The sequence below is a fragment of the Aptenodytes forsteri genome, unplaced genomic scaffold (assembly GCF_000699145.1).
Source record: "Aptenodytes forsteri isolate BGI_AS27 unplaced genomic scaffold, ASM69914v1 Scaffold97, whole genome shotgun sequence".
NCBI lineage: Eukaryota > Metazoa > Chordata > Aves > Sphenisciformes > Spheniscidae > Aptenodytes > Aptenodytes forsteri.
Window position 1 is genome coordinate 997,598 of NW_008795036.1, and position 12,673 is coordinate 1,010,270.

The 12,673-nt window shown below is 39.1% G+C and overlaps 1 protein-coding gene across 1 annotated transcript in view; it reads left to right on the forward strand.

Moving 5' to 3' along the window:
- TEX10 (testis expressed 10) overlaps nucleotides 1-12,673 on the forward strand; it is a 58,583-nt gene that overhangs the window by 19,597 nt on the left and 26,313 nt on the right. Inside the window, exons 7-8 of the mRNA XM_009276654.1 lie at nucleotides 4,771-4,946; nucleotides 5,476-5,653. Of these exons, the coding sequence (XP_009274929.1) occupies nucleotides 4,771-4,946; nucleotides 5,476-5,653 (354 nt within the window). The remainder of the gene's footprint in view (nucleotides 1-4,770; nucleotides 4,947-5,475; nucleotides 5,654-12,673) is intronic.

A 12,673-nucleotide genomic window follows, 5' to 3' on the forward strand; every position in this document is an offset into this window, starting at 1 on the left:
TTTCATTTCTTAAAGATGCAGACTGCGTAGTAGATCCTGGATGGCATTCATGTTATTCCATTCAGTTTGACGTCATACTTCCTTCAGCCCTCCTGTGACTGCTCTCCTCGGTTTTTTGGGGGTTTTTTGGTGTGTTTTTTTTTTTTTCTCAGAAGCTTGTCAAGAGCAGTCTAAGAGAAGCAGAATTCATGTTGGAACATTTTCCAAGGGCATTTAAGTGACGCTGTTTATTTTTAGGTGTATCTGATTCAAAGACTAGGTAGGAGCTTTTGGCCTATTGTTGCCCTGTGAAAGAAAACTTGATTGACTTATTACTTGATTGACTTATTACAAGGTTCAGAATTAATATTTTGGTCTTGATGTTAGTTATCTTCACCCCTTATCGCTACACGCATAAGCGTAGTCACGAATATATATGCATATACAGTGTGTGTGTGTATACACACGAACATATGCGTATGTATACTGGTAGAGACTTCAAAGGCTATTTAGCCTCACAGCCTGCCTTCAACACTGACCTATGTGAGATGCTATAGGAAGAAGGCAAGAATTACTTTTCCGAAGTACTCTAAGCTTCCAACCATTTGAAGCCTGTACTTCCTCACTGTGCAGAACTTCTGTGTGTTAGTATCACTCAGTGGATGTCTTTTCCATGAGCTTTTCCGGTCATTCCTTGGACTGGTCTAAATCAAGAGCAACTGCAGCATCCTCTGGCAAGGAGTCACAAAGCTCAGCTGTCTGAAGACCAACTTTCTTTTGTTTGTTTTGATCCTGGCTCCTTCTAGCTTCATTTGATACCAGCACCCACTTCTTCTGTGGGAAGAGAAAGCAAACATTTTATTCCCATCCACTATTTTTGTGTCAAGTGATTTGAGACCTCTGTTGAGCCTACCTCCAACTCACCCACTTCAGTTGTCTCTTCTCCAGGCTTTTCCTACCGTTAAACACAATCTGTCTATGCAAGACCCTCCCCTCTTATGTCATGGATACTTAGTTTCCTTAAAAGGTTTTTGGTGAGGGATTTTGTCAGGTCTTTGGAAAATGAAATAATTTTTATCATCATTATGCTACTCTTGTTGACACTTTCAAAGACCTGCTTTGAACATCTTGATTTACACTTGGCAGCTTCTTTCATGTAATCATCACTTTAGTAGTAAGCTGATGAAATGCTTTTGGTTTATAAATGATACTTGATTTGATAAGCCAGGGTGTCATAGAAATTGTAGCCCACAAAAGGTAGGATTGGTCTATAAGATTGTTTCAGTTTGAGCTAGAAAGGATAAATAAAAGCAGATCTACAATGGAGGTTGTCAAGTTTTAAAGCTCAGCGCCAAAGACGTTTAAAGGAAAGAAAAAACCTAATTAGTGAAGTTTCCTGATGTGTGAACTGGCCAATTGATTAGAATGGGGAAGGAGGTCTGGAGAATCAAGTCATAAATACAAATGAAAATTTGTCTTAGGCTAGGGAAGAGCTTGTCAAGTTTTTTTTTCTGTTTCCTGACCAGCTTTTTGGGGATGTTTATCATAAACAACACTTACAGAGAATGAAAAAAAAGGCATTGATAAGCAAACTGGTTTCATTCCTATTTTTCTGACAAGCAGGTTAGAAATAGCAATTCCTAAATGTCAGGCTGAGTTATTTTTCTCATAGGATGTGAAAATAGCAAAAGCTTCTTAACCATCACACTATAGGATAAAGGAAGAAGTGGGTCTGAAGTTAGGATATATTCAGGTTGTCCTTCAATATTAATATCTTGTCATATTTTTCAATAAAGATTATTAGAATTTGTGTCAAACACAAGGGATGGTCAGAGTCCTTAGATATGGAAGCAACAGTGCTGTAAACTGCAGATAGTAAGAACTTTGACTATTACCTTTAAAGGCAGGTAATGCAATCTGGATTTGGTATAAAAGATGGCATCTCACTTAAAGAATAGGAATATGTACAGTGGGATATGGTACATAGGTGACAACAGTGGGAGTGGTAAAACTGGAGAGAGTCTGCTTATACAGTTCCTCAGAGCTCTCTTGGAGCTAAACTTCATGCTGTCATTAATGACCGGCACACAGAGCAGGAGCATGCCAATAGAAACTTTCTGGCAACATATAGTTCAGAAGCGTTACCTGAACAGAGGAAACGAGAAATAAAGCATAAGAATTGGATTACCTGAGGGAATGGTATAAGAGGGAAGAGGTGTATTTGTACAAAACAAAAACTGGTGCACTTAGAAACTAACAGGATTTTTTTTAATGTAAAATTCAGCCAGGCAGTTGCAAACAGTAATCCTGTGATTGATCTTTCTCCTTCTATATGCTGCCTGTGTACTAAGGTTGTGGAAAAAAAACAAATGTAACTTTTAAAGATACTAAACTGTAGCAGAAGATACATGGAAGTATTATAATGTTTGAACAAGATCATTTGATACCTCATTCAGTTGACTTTATTGGTAGTTACTTACGTCCAAGAAGGCCCAAATTGTAAGAGCTGTAGGGGCAACCTAAGCTATGGATTTCTTCTGCTGATGGAAGGAATTCACCAAAACACCTCAGTTGTGCTTGCCTGAGGCTCTGGAGAAAGTCAATAGAAAGCTAGACATTCCAGCAGGACAAATAAGATCTTATGTAAAGAAAAACCTCTTTAAATTTAGCAGGTGAAGAATCTGATCAGCTGAATGTAGTGAAATCTGTGGCCCAGATAGGTATGCAGGAAGGCTGAAAAAGTTGTCTCATGTGAAAGTGAGGCTGCTGTTTGTCATCCATGAAAAACCATGGTGAATGCGGGGAGGTTCTGTGTGACCGGAAAAAGACTGTTATTAACCTATCTTGAAGAGAAGCTGGGGAATTTCAGGCTCATGAGCCTCGGCTCAGTCCCTGGAAAGATCATGCAGTGTCTTGGCTTGGAATTAATTTCTGAACTCGTCAAGGGGCAAGCAGGTAATCAGGAACAAGTTGGGATGTATATAAGAGCAAATCGTGCTTTACCAGCACGATAGCCTTCTGTGATGAATGACTGGTTGCACGGATGAGGGCAGAGTGTTTGACACAGTACACTTTCTTAATACTTTGCTTGCTGAGCAGCAGCAATAGTAAAAAAAAAAAAAAAGACTGGGGGTTACAGTGTATGCCAAGCTGAATATAAGTTAACAGTGCGTTCCCACCATGAGTGTAAGGCAAACAGCCGTGGGTTACATTAGGAGGAACGTGGCCAGCAGATTGACTAAAATTTGTATCTGTCTTTGGTCGGTACTGGTGAGGCCATACCCATAATGCTGTGTCTGGCTTAGGCAGGACCAAATTGGTAGTTCAGTGGAGCTGTACTGTGAAAGCTAACCTTGAGGGCTCAGCTGTTACATTTTGAAGTAGAGAGCTTGACGTGCAGTTCTGCTTTAAAACGTCACAGTAGAAAGTTTCTCTCTTGACACTTCTTCATTCTTGATTTTTTTTTTTTAATGTCAAGTTTCCTTTTGTAATTGGTAATCCTGCAAATTCAACTAAATTATTCTCCTGGTTAACCTTATCCTTCCTTTCGATTGCGTTTTCTACATTTGGAGTGTGCAGCTTAGTAATTAGCTGTGTTGATGTTCAGGGGAAAATAAATGACTGTATTAGCTCTGTATGGCTTGTGCACAGAGTAAGGGTTTGGTTCAGTCCCTAAAGTTCTTGGTGTAGTTTTGAATATATGGAGCTCGCAGATATATTAAGAAAGTCTTTTAATAGTAGCACCTTTAGGAGAGCCATGTTTGAAGTAATTTGCCTGTGTGCCATAGGAATTCAGCGGTAAAACTATACATGGGATTCAGGAATCCATACTTTAATTAGTATGAACTATTAAATTGCACTTTAAAAATTTACTTTAGAATTTGGAAAGTGTTAGTAAAAGTCCTACCTGAAAATCTTCGTTACAATAATTCAGTACTTACTCTTCATAAGTAATATAAAGAGAAATACAATAAAATTAAAAAGGGGAAAACAGTAGTCTCTAATCACCCGAGTTAATTTCTTCAGGAAAAAACCAGTAAATATAGAATTTGTTTTCAACACCTTTGTTTACAGTTTTAAATCTTATTTTTAATATTGTTGCTTTTTTTTTAATCATCGCTCCTGGTTAAGAAATGAAACTATGCCTGAAAAACAGAAAAGGGGTTTGGATCTTGGGGAGGGGAGAGAAACCTGATTATGGGTTGACATAAATACTTGATTTACTGTAGCAGTTGAACAGGGAAAGAAAGTAAGCCAATGTTATCAACTCCTATTTAAAGTGACCGGTTCTAGTTTTTCATTCTGCTTTAAGATGTATCTGAATTGACAAGCAAGATGTCAGCAAAGGTGTAATTGAATTTAAAAGTCTAGTGTAAAGAGCAGTAGCTTGATTGGGGGGGTTCAGTATTATTCAGGGTGTAGTAATCCCATGGCTTTTTAGCCTGGCTCATGACTCATTAAATATAAACTGATAAAACTAATGATAAATGGAACAGTTGCTTTGCCAGCATACGGTCCGTTCACATAAATAATTTCTGAAAAAGTTGAAAATATGCAGTGCAAAGCCTATGGATCAAATAAATACTTATGATGTAACCCTAGTAGCACACCAATGTGCTCGGATTTTCTGGTGAAATACTCTCAGCAAATCAAATATCGCAGTTTATTGTAATTTAATTGAACCCAACATTAAAGCAACTTAGTCAAGACTGGAAAGAGTAAGTTTGTGGGGTTTTTGTTGTTTTGTTCCCCCCTTCCTCCCCCCCAAACTAATTTTCCCTCTTTCTTTAGAAGTCGAAGTAAAGTGTTATCTCGCTGGTTGGCTGGCTTACCTCAGCAGCTCGCTCTGCTTGGCTTGAGAAACCCTGAGCTTTCAAATCAGCTGATTGATATCATTCATTCTGCTGCTTCTCGTTCGAACAAGGAATTATTACAAAGTTTACAAGCCACTGCCGCTCGAATATATGGTAAGACTTTTACACTACAGCATAATGAATTTTGTCCATTACTTGGCAGGGAAGTTTCAATGCGTGGAAAATACCGGTGTTTCCTAGGTGAACGTAAAAGGGGGGGGGGGCGCAGAGGTTGGTTCAGTCCCTTACAGTAAAGGTTAAGATGACCTATGTGTGTCATTTCCTAAAGGCTAGTGAAAAGATTAAAATCTTCAGTTCAAGTTAGCAGGACTTTAATCTGATAGACTAGAAGCTTCAGTTTTTGTGAAACCTGCTTGTGGTGGTACCGCTTCTCCTTTTTTTCTTTCCTCCCCCTGCCCCTTCAGCGTTAGTTATATTGCCCTCCCTTCAGCAAGTGCTGTGGGCTCTTTCTTAATTAGCTGAGTGAGAGTAGTTAGGGAAGAGGAGGGGTGGCTGCGGGATCACGGCAGCGTTTTGCGCGAGATGCCTAACCTGCGGCATTGTTACAAAGCGCAACGGGTGTTTGCGTCTTTAAAAACGGCGGGGATGCCAGCGTTGTGATTCCCTGTCCGTGTGCCGGTAGATCCGCTAGATGGCACCCTGGTCCTGCTGCCGGCGGAGGCCCAGCGGCGGCTGGTGCAGCTGGTGTACTTCCTGCCCTGCCTGCCCGCCAGCCTGCTCGCCTGCCTCAGCCGCTGCTGCATCATGGGCAGGATGTCCTCCGAGCTGGCGGCGACCCTCATCGGGATACTGCACATGAGGTACGACGGCGAACGTGCGCTTCAGTTGGCTGCCTCGGGATATGGCCATGGGGTCCGACGGGGAACGTGCGCTTCAGTTGGCTGGGGGGGGGGGGGAGCGTGAACGCTTATTCATTAAGTGGGAACTTTGTTACTGGTTTGCACCATGCACCACGTCGGAGAGAGGGGGAGGGGAGAGGGGGGGGGAGGGGGGAAGCGTGAACGCTTATTCATTAAGTGGGAACTTTGTTACTGGTTTGCACCAAAAAAAAAAAAAAAAAAATCAATATAGTGCTCAAGAATTGGCATCGGGAGGAAAGTTAGTGCTTCCGTCAAGCTTTACTCCAAGCCTTTTGCTTCGACTCCGTCCTTACACTGACTGATTTTCTCCAGTGCTTGATAACAAAATCATATCAGTTACCTGTAAGGCTACACGTTATTGAGCACCCTCTACCCAGAACGCCATCACCAGTGGTCTTTCTTCTGCCACCGATTGCAGCTTTTTCTCCTAAATACTTTGACCTGACATTTTGTAGTGAAAAATGACCAACCAGTGTGTATTCTCATGCTCTGCTCTGTTTCAAATTTTTAAAACTCACTCTTCCTATAATTACCACGCTTAAATAGCCAGTTCATAGTTGCTAGGCAAGTGTCTTGTCAGAAATTATTCACGCTCTTGTTGGTTTTCTCCTGGCTTGAAAGAGGGTAAGTTTGCCTGTGAAGTCAGGGAGAGAGGCTGCTGTTCCACTGAAGTGAGTGGAAGGCCTGCTGGGACTTCACAAGGCTATTTTTGCTTTGCTGCTTCTGAAAAAATACACTTGCTTTTCTCCATTGCTCAATATTGTTGGATCTTGGTTAAATAAACAGGAATTAAGCTTGTATGAATTACGCTTAAAGTGAATTTTTTTTTTCCTTAATGCTTTTTGGAGCTTAAACATCTTTTTATTAAAATATGATACAACACAATGTACTGTCAAATACAGACCTGTTCGCATTAGCTGTATAACATGTGAATAAGGTGACTAATGCATGAAGTGATAGTGATGAAATTTATAATATCCTATATATAATGCATTACCACTATAAAAATGAAATTCTGTCTAGTTTTGGGAAGGTGGACCTCAAATTTTATTTTTAAAAAAGAAAAGTTCTCTGCAATATACTGGAAATTCAGTGGTAAACCATAACACGCATAATTCAAAGACAGTCATTGTAAGAACTAAAGTCACTAAAAGCATTGAGGTGCTTATTTTGTTGTTAGATCTTATTGGATTTTCAGCATGGGAGATTTTTATAGTAATAGTATAACTGTTTTCTGAAGATTATCAGAAAGTTGCAGGTGGGCTGTGGGCATTTGATCCTTTTGGCAGAAGATGCAAGAGGCAGCCAGAGGGTGGTGTTCTTACCAAAGAGTAGGTTACATCCTGACAACAGAGGAGGAGGAGCAACTTCTCATTTTTCAGAGGTGCAAAGAAAGTCTTTGATGTTAGTTTATGGCATTTGGAACAAGTTTTAAACTAAGTTGGATTCAAAGAATGTGGATTATCTACCCAAGAAGTCAATCTGAAATAACTAGATGGGGGGAAAAAAAAAAGTACTGATGTAGTTATACTAGTGCAGTTTCTTGTATTGATAAGCCCTAACAGTCCTCGTTTATCGAGGATTGCAAGTTCTGATGAAACTTGGAAAAGAGATAATACTCTTGATTGAGCGTTGTTTTTCTTTGATAAGGCTGTTCCCCCTTCACTGAGAGCAATCCGTGTTAAAAACAGGAACTTGATCAGTTTTCTTCAGAAACATCTGACAATAATGCAAGTCCTTGGAAAGATTAAAACGAATCTTTTATAGACAAGTGAATGCAACAGCATTGAAAATACATTCTCACTTATATAGCCAAGTTAAAAGTTGTACAAGTTTTAAAGGTCTTATCGATGACACATTTTTTTTAGCTGTGGCTCAGCTTCTTAATACATAGGTAAAATCTATTTTGTGAAAGACTACAGTGGTTTTTTTTTTTCTTTATCGTCATGACCGTAGACTTTTTTATCCTAAAAACGTCATCCTAGGATGCCTTAAAGAATTAGAGAACCAAGATGATGTCAGAAATGTTAGTGGCTGCCGAAGGGGATGTCCAAAAAAGAAAAAAGTTGCTTTGGCAAGTTAAGCATGTGAAGATAGGGAGATAAGTAACAATTAATATTAACTTCTCAAGAACAGAAGGGTCTGATATATCTTTTTCCCTGGAAAAGAAGTTGTACAGTTAAGGAAACAGTAGTAGGTTTTATAGATATGAACCTTAGCCGGGCTTTACGAGCTTCATAACCTGTCATTGCACGTAGGAGACATGAATTAATTTTCCATCTCTTATCAGAAAAGCCAGGCTGGATTATTGTGTCCGGTTTTGTGGCTTGCCTTTAGATAATGATGTGGACAAACTGGATTGAGTTTAAAGGAGAGCGGACAAAGAACGATAGTCTGTAAATTGTGATAATGGGGAATGACTGACAAATTGGCATTGTTAGGCAAAATAAGGCTGGGAAGGAGGAGGAACCATGTGTGTAAAAGGCTGTTGAAAAGGAATGGGAGAACGCAGTTTTAGCAGGATTAGAAATATAGACCTTAAATGTCGGAAAAACGTTTGGTTTGAGCGATAGCAAAATTTTCTAAAAGCAGAGATACATACTGGAATGGGCTGTGTAGGACAGGGGTATAAATATACTTCGCTGGAGATACTTAAAATCAGGCTGGACGAAAGTCTATCATGGGTGGCAGAGGTAAAGCCTTGAAGGAAGTAGAGGGACTGGGTAACTTCTGGTAATCATTTACAGCTCTTGTGATGCTTGGAGTTAAACATGCAAGTTTTTGAAATGAACGGTACTATAACAAAATGTATATAATTTCACAGTTCTGTGCCACAATCTGGTTCAATGGACACACTTTCTGTAGTTTTAGGTTATAATAGTTTTGCATAGAGAAACTGATACAAATCAGTCCATCAGGAGACATCATTTATGAGTAAAACCAATGTTGTCAGTAGATGGCACTGTTTTTCTTCCAGTACATTCATGTTCCATTTGGTGAGGGGGGGAGTTTTTATAAATTTCTTTTCTTCTATGCCACCTGCTTATCTGTCATGCTTTAAATAGATTGCATTCAGGAGTGTCAGAGGCTCACTGCTGTATTTGGTAATTGTTCTTAATTTCTTTAAAAGCCTTTATTTCCACATTATTCTTGACTGGCACAGCGTGTACATTTTTACATGCATTTGAGAATGCACATACATACCCATGTATATTTGCCAGGGAGAAGCTACGTTAAGGTGGATTTGATGAGAGTACATATGGATGATAATAAGACTGTTGCAGTTATTCCAGGAGCAATCATTATAAACTCAAGGAACTCATAGCTTTTGTGTGTGTGTAAACTATAAAAGTAGATAGTAAATGTACCCAGATGGCTTAAACCACAGTGCTGTGATGATATCAGGTGCTAACATTAAATTATAATTATTGTGTGTTAACTTTTAGAATTTTTTATTGATTAGAAATGAATTTTGAAGACATTCAATAGTTTCCACTTCTTATTTTTGCAATGGTGAAATGAATAGCCAGGTGGTCTGCAGGAGCCCATGAAGTGAGCCATGGTGGGCTCCGTGCGCTGAGAATGAAGATGATGTTGACAGTATTTCCATATATAATGGGAAGGTTTCTGAGCCTGGGAGGGTGATTATCTATACTATTAAAATATTAGGATGATTCCTGTCATGCTTTTGATCTATATTCACTGAAGTTTTACCAGTTAGCACAGGCCAAGGACTGTTCTGAAAAGAAAGCTGAAATGCAGCCACCCCATTTTGGATGCTGGTATGAACACGGCCAGATTTATGCTATTTGATCTCTGTGCCAACAAACAGACCTTGCTGCTGTTTGGGTCGCTGGGACAGCTACAGCTGGTGAGTTTCAGGTGAAACTGAAGGACAGAAGGTGTTGTCTTGGCTTAATTCGCTGCTGTTCTTCTCCAATGCCTGCCTTGTGCCTACTGTGTGGGACCTGAAATGTAAGTAACTTCAATAAATCCCAGCAGGTAGGGTTCCAAGAGATGGAAGTGTGCCAGGGTTTTGGGGTATAAATCTTTCTGCCCACTCCTGTTCATACACAAACAGGTGAGGAGAGGTGTAGAGCAACATGAGTGAACAATCTGTGACTTCACACTGAGAGAAGTGAGAGGTAGCGGCTTCTTGGAAGGAGATGAGTTCTCTGAGTCGGCCTCTGATTTAAGCCTCTGATGAGCTTAAATTTACAGAGACAAATGGAAGGGTGTGGGAAGTATTTTAGAAAGTCTTTGCATCGAATCAACTGGATGGATTTTTCTGTGGTCTTCAGGTGCTACTACTTAGATTGATATATTGAGATGAACCGTTTGTCTTGATGCAGTGTGCCACATTTCTAAAAGAATTAACTCGAATATTTATTTTTAATTCATGATTTATTGGAATAACTGGTAAATAATCAAATAGTAGTTCTCTGCTTATTAAAGATGAATGGTTCAAGTGTTGGGTGGGAATATGTAACATTTGGCATGAGTGGACCTTTGGTTTGATATTCCAGTCTTGGCTTCATCTGACGGTGGAGTTCTGGTGATTCCTTGAGGATGTGGATATGGACAGGTAGACAATTCTCTCCAGGAAGTGGAGAAATGTATTAATGGTTGATGGTCTAGTAGGGACTAAGGTCATAAACTTTAGCAGTACTGTAGGTAGAGCTGGAAAGAATTTTTGGTGTAATCCCTCTATGCCTACTTTGTACATTTGTCGGGCAGATGGGCTACTTCAGAATGGTTTTTAAAGGACTAGTGAGGCGCAGGCTTATTTTTTGAGTACTTTTGGAAGACTGGCTTGAGGCAAATCTTTTCGTCAAATATGGAAAAGTATTAAATGTTGTAAACTCACCTTCTTGTATATGGTAGATTGGCTTGTTTGTCTGACAAAAAGGAGGTCTGCTGTTTACATACCAAAATCTGTACTGTTAACAGTTGCAAAGGAACACCATTTGTCACCATTTGTTAGGCTCCATGTTTTTGTTTGCTCCTTCTTAGTGACTTTGTGATGATTGAATGGCAGATATTCTTGCAAACACATTTCTCTCTTTTCCTTCCCTTTTGTATAAGGTGGGTTACTTAAGGTGATTAATATATAATCTGAGTACTTACTGTAATGTATTCTACTCTATGAAATATGGATTAAGAAATGCAGATTATGAGATTGTGATCAAATATATAAACTAGGAAGTTAGATTGCTGACTTTACGGGAAAAGTTCTCTGTCTCCTCTTAAGATGTCTTGAGGTACAAATAAGGAAAACCTATTCAGTGTAATTACATAAACGCAATTTATTTATGTGCCTTTATTCAGCATAATTACATAGATGTAATTTGTTTATGTGCCTTATGCATAATAGTTATGATTTTTTTTAGAACTTTTTATCCATTGGAACAGTGTGTCTGGAAATTATTTCACTGTAATAGAGAATTGGACAGATAATATTTCACTGCCTAGATAAAAAAACAATGGGAGTTAATTTATGGCATTTCTCTCTTGAAGTAGAGTGTCCATAAATGAGATCTCCAGTGGCTTCAGCCATTTCTTATTCTTGTGGGGCTCTTTCCCTGCTGGGGTCTCGCAAAGAGTTGTTTCTGTTGCTGTGGAAAAGGAGAAGGGTGAGGACCATATAAATAAAAGCTGAGTGCTCTCTCCCAGTGAGACACAAATTGTGTGGAGTTCCTAGTCTTCACAGGTTCGAGATAACTCTGGGAGTAACTTGCATTCTGCTTGTCGTCACTGTGAATGGACTCTTTTCTTAAGAGGTAGTGCCTTTAAAATATTCTGTTGCTAATGAGGGAGCTCAGCTGGCATCTCATCAAGCAGCCAGGCATGCTTGTTGGTTCCTGCTGTCCTCAGGAATCTGGTGTTTAGAAAGAACTGGGATGGACGTTTTAATGTCTGTTTGGTATAAGGTGTAAAATTCTGTGTCTCCAGATATATTACCCAGAGATGTTTTAGGGTCATAATAGAGTTCAAAATTTTCTATAGATATTTCCTTTGTAAGTAAATAGTACTTTTACTCTATTTAGTCATCCTAGTTATGTGATCTGCAACCTTTGACAGTATAGCTTGAGGAGGAACAGTGAGAATGCAAAACGTAGGTAACAAAGAGCCTATATACTACTTCATTGAAGACTTATGGAATGCATTATTGTAGACAAGAAAAAGAAAAACACCATATTCCCAAAAAGTATTTGCAAGCTGGAGAGAACCCGGAGAGGATATTGTAACCCATTATTGTGAATAACAACACTGATAGAGCAATTGAATACAGTACTTCTCATACAAACAAAATGTAGAAAAGTTTTCAGAACAGTATATTTTTTTTAAAAAAGGAAGACAGACATAAAATTAAAATTTTACCAAAATAAGCTAAGCTCTTATTTAAAAAAAAAAAAAAAAGAGAAAAAACACTTTCAAGTCATTACAAATGGTACAATGGAAAGTCAACTCAATACACCTTGGAGAGTAAGTCGAAAAGCATACATGTATAGGAAGGTGTAGTAATTATGAATGGGTTGCTAAGAAAAATGCAAGAATAGTAAGGTCTGTGTTCACTGTGAAGTGCTTTTTCTGGCTATATTTTCACACCCCTCAATTTAGAAACAAAAATGAAGGAGGATAGTATTAAAAAGGTAACAAAAATGCCTAAGGCACTGTTGAATATAAACTAAGAAGAAGAGTGTGCTTTCAAAATGCTGGCATTTCCCTGACTGGGTGCCACTGAGGATGAAGGGTAAAAGATTGATCTGTTTTCCTTGCTGCAAGATCAGAAAGGATCCATAGGTTCTTGAGAATCGGATCCTGGGTTGGGTTACGGTGCATTCCTTCAACCACATCCGGTCAGCAAATTTCCTTTTCCTTGCTCGCTGTTCTGTAAAGGTCTAGGACTTGAAAGAGGGAGAAGGCTAACCTTGTGTTTAAGGACATGGCCCTCTAAAT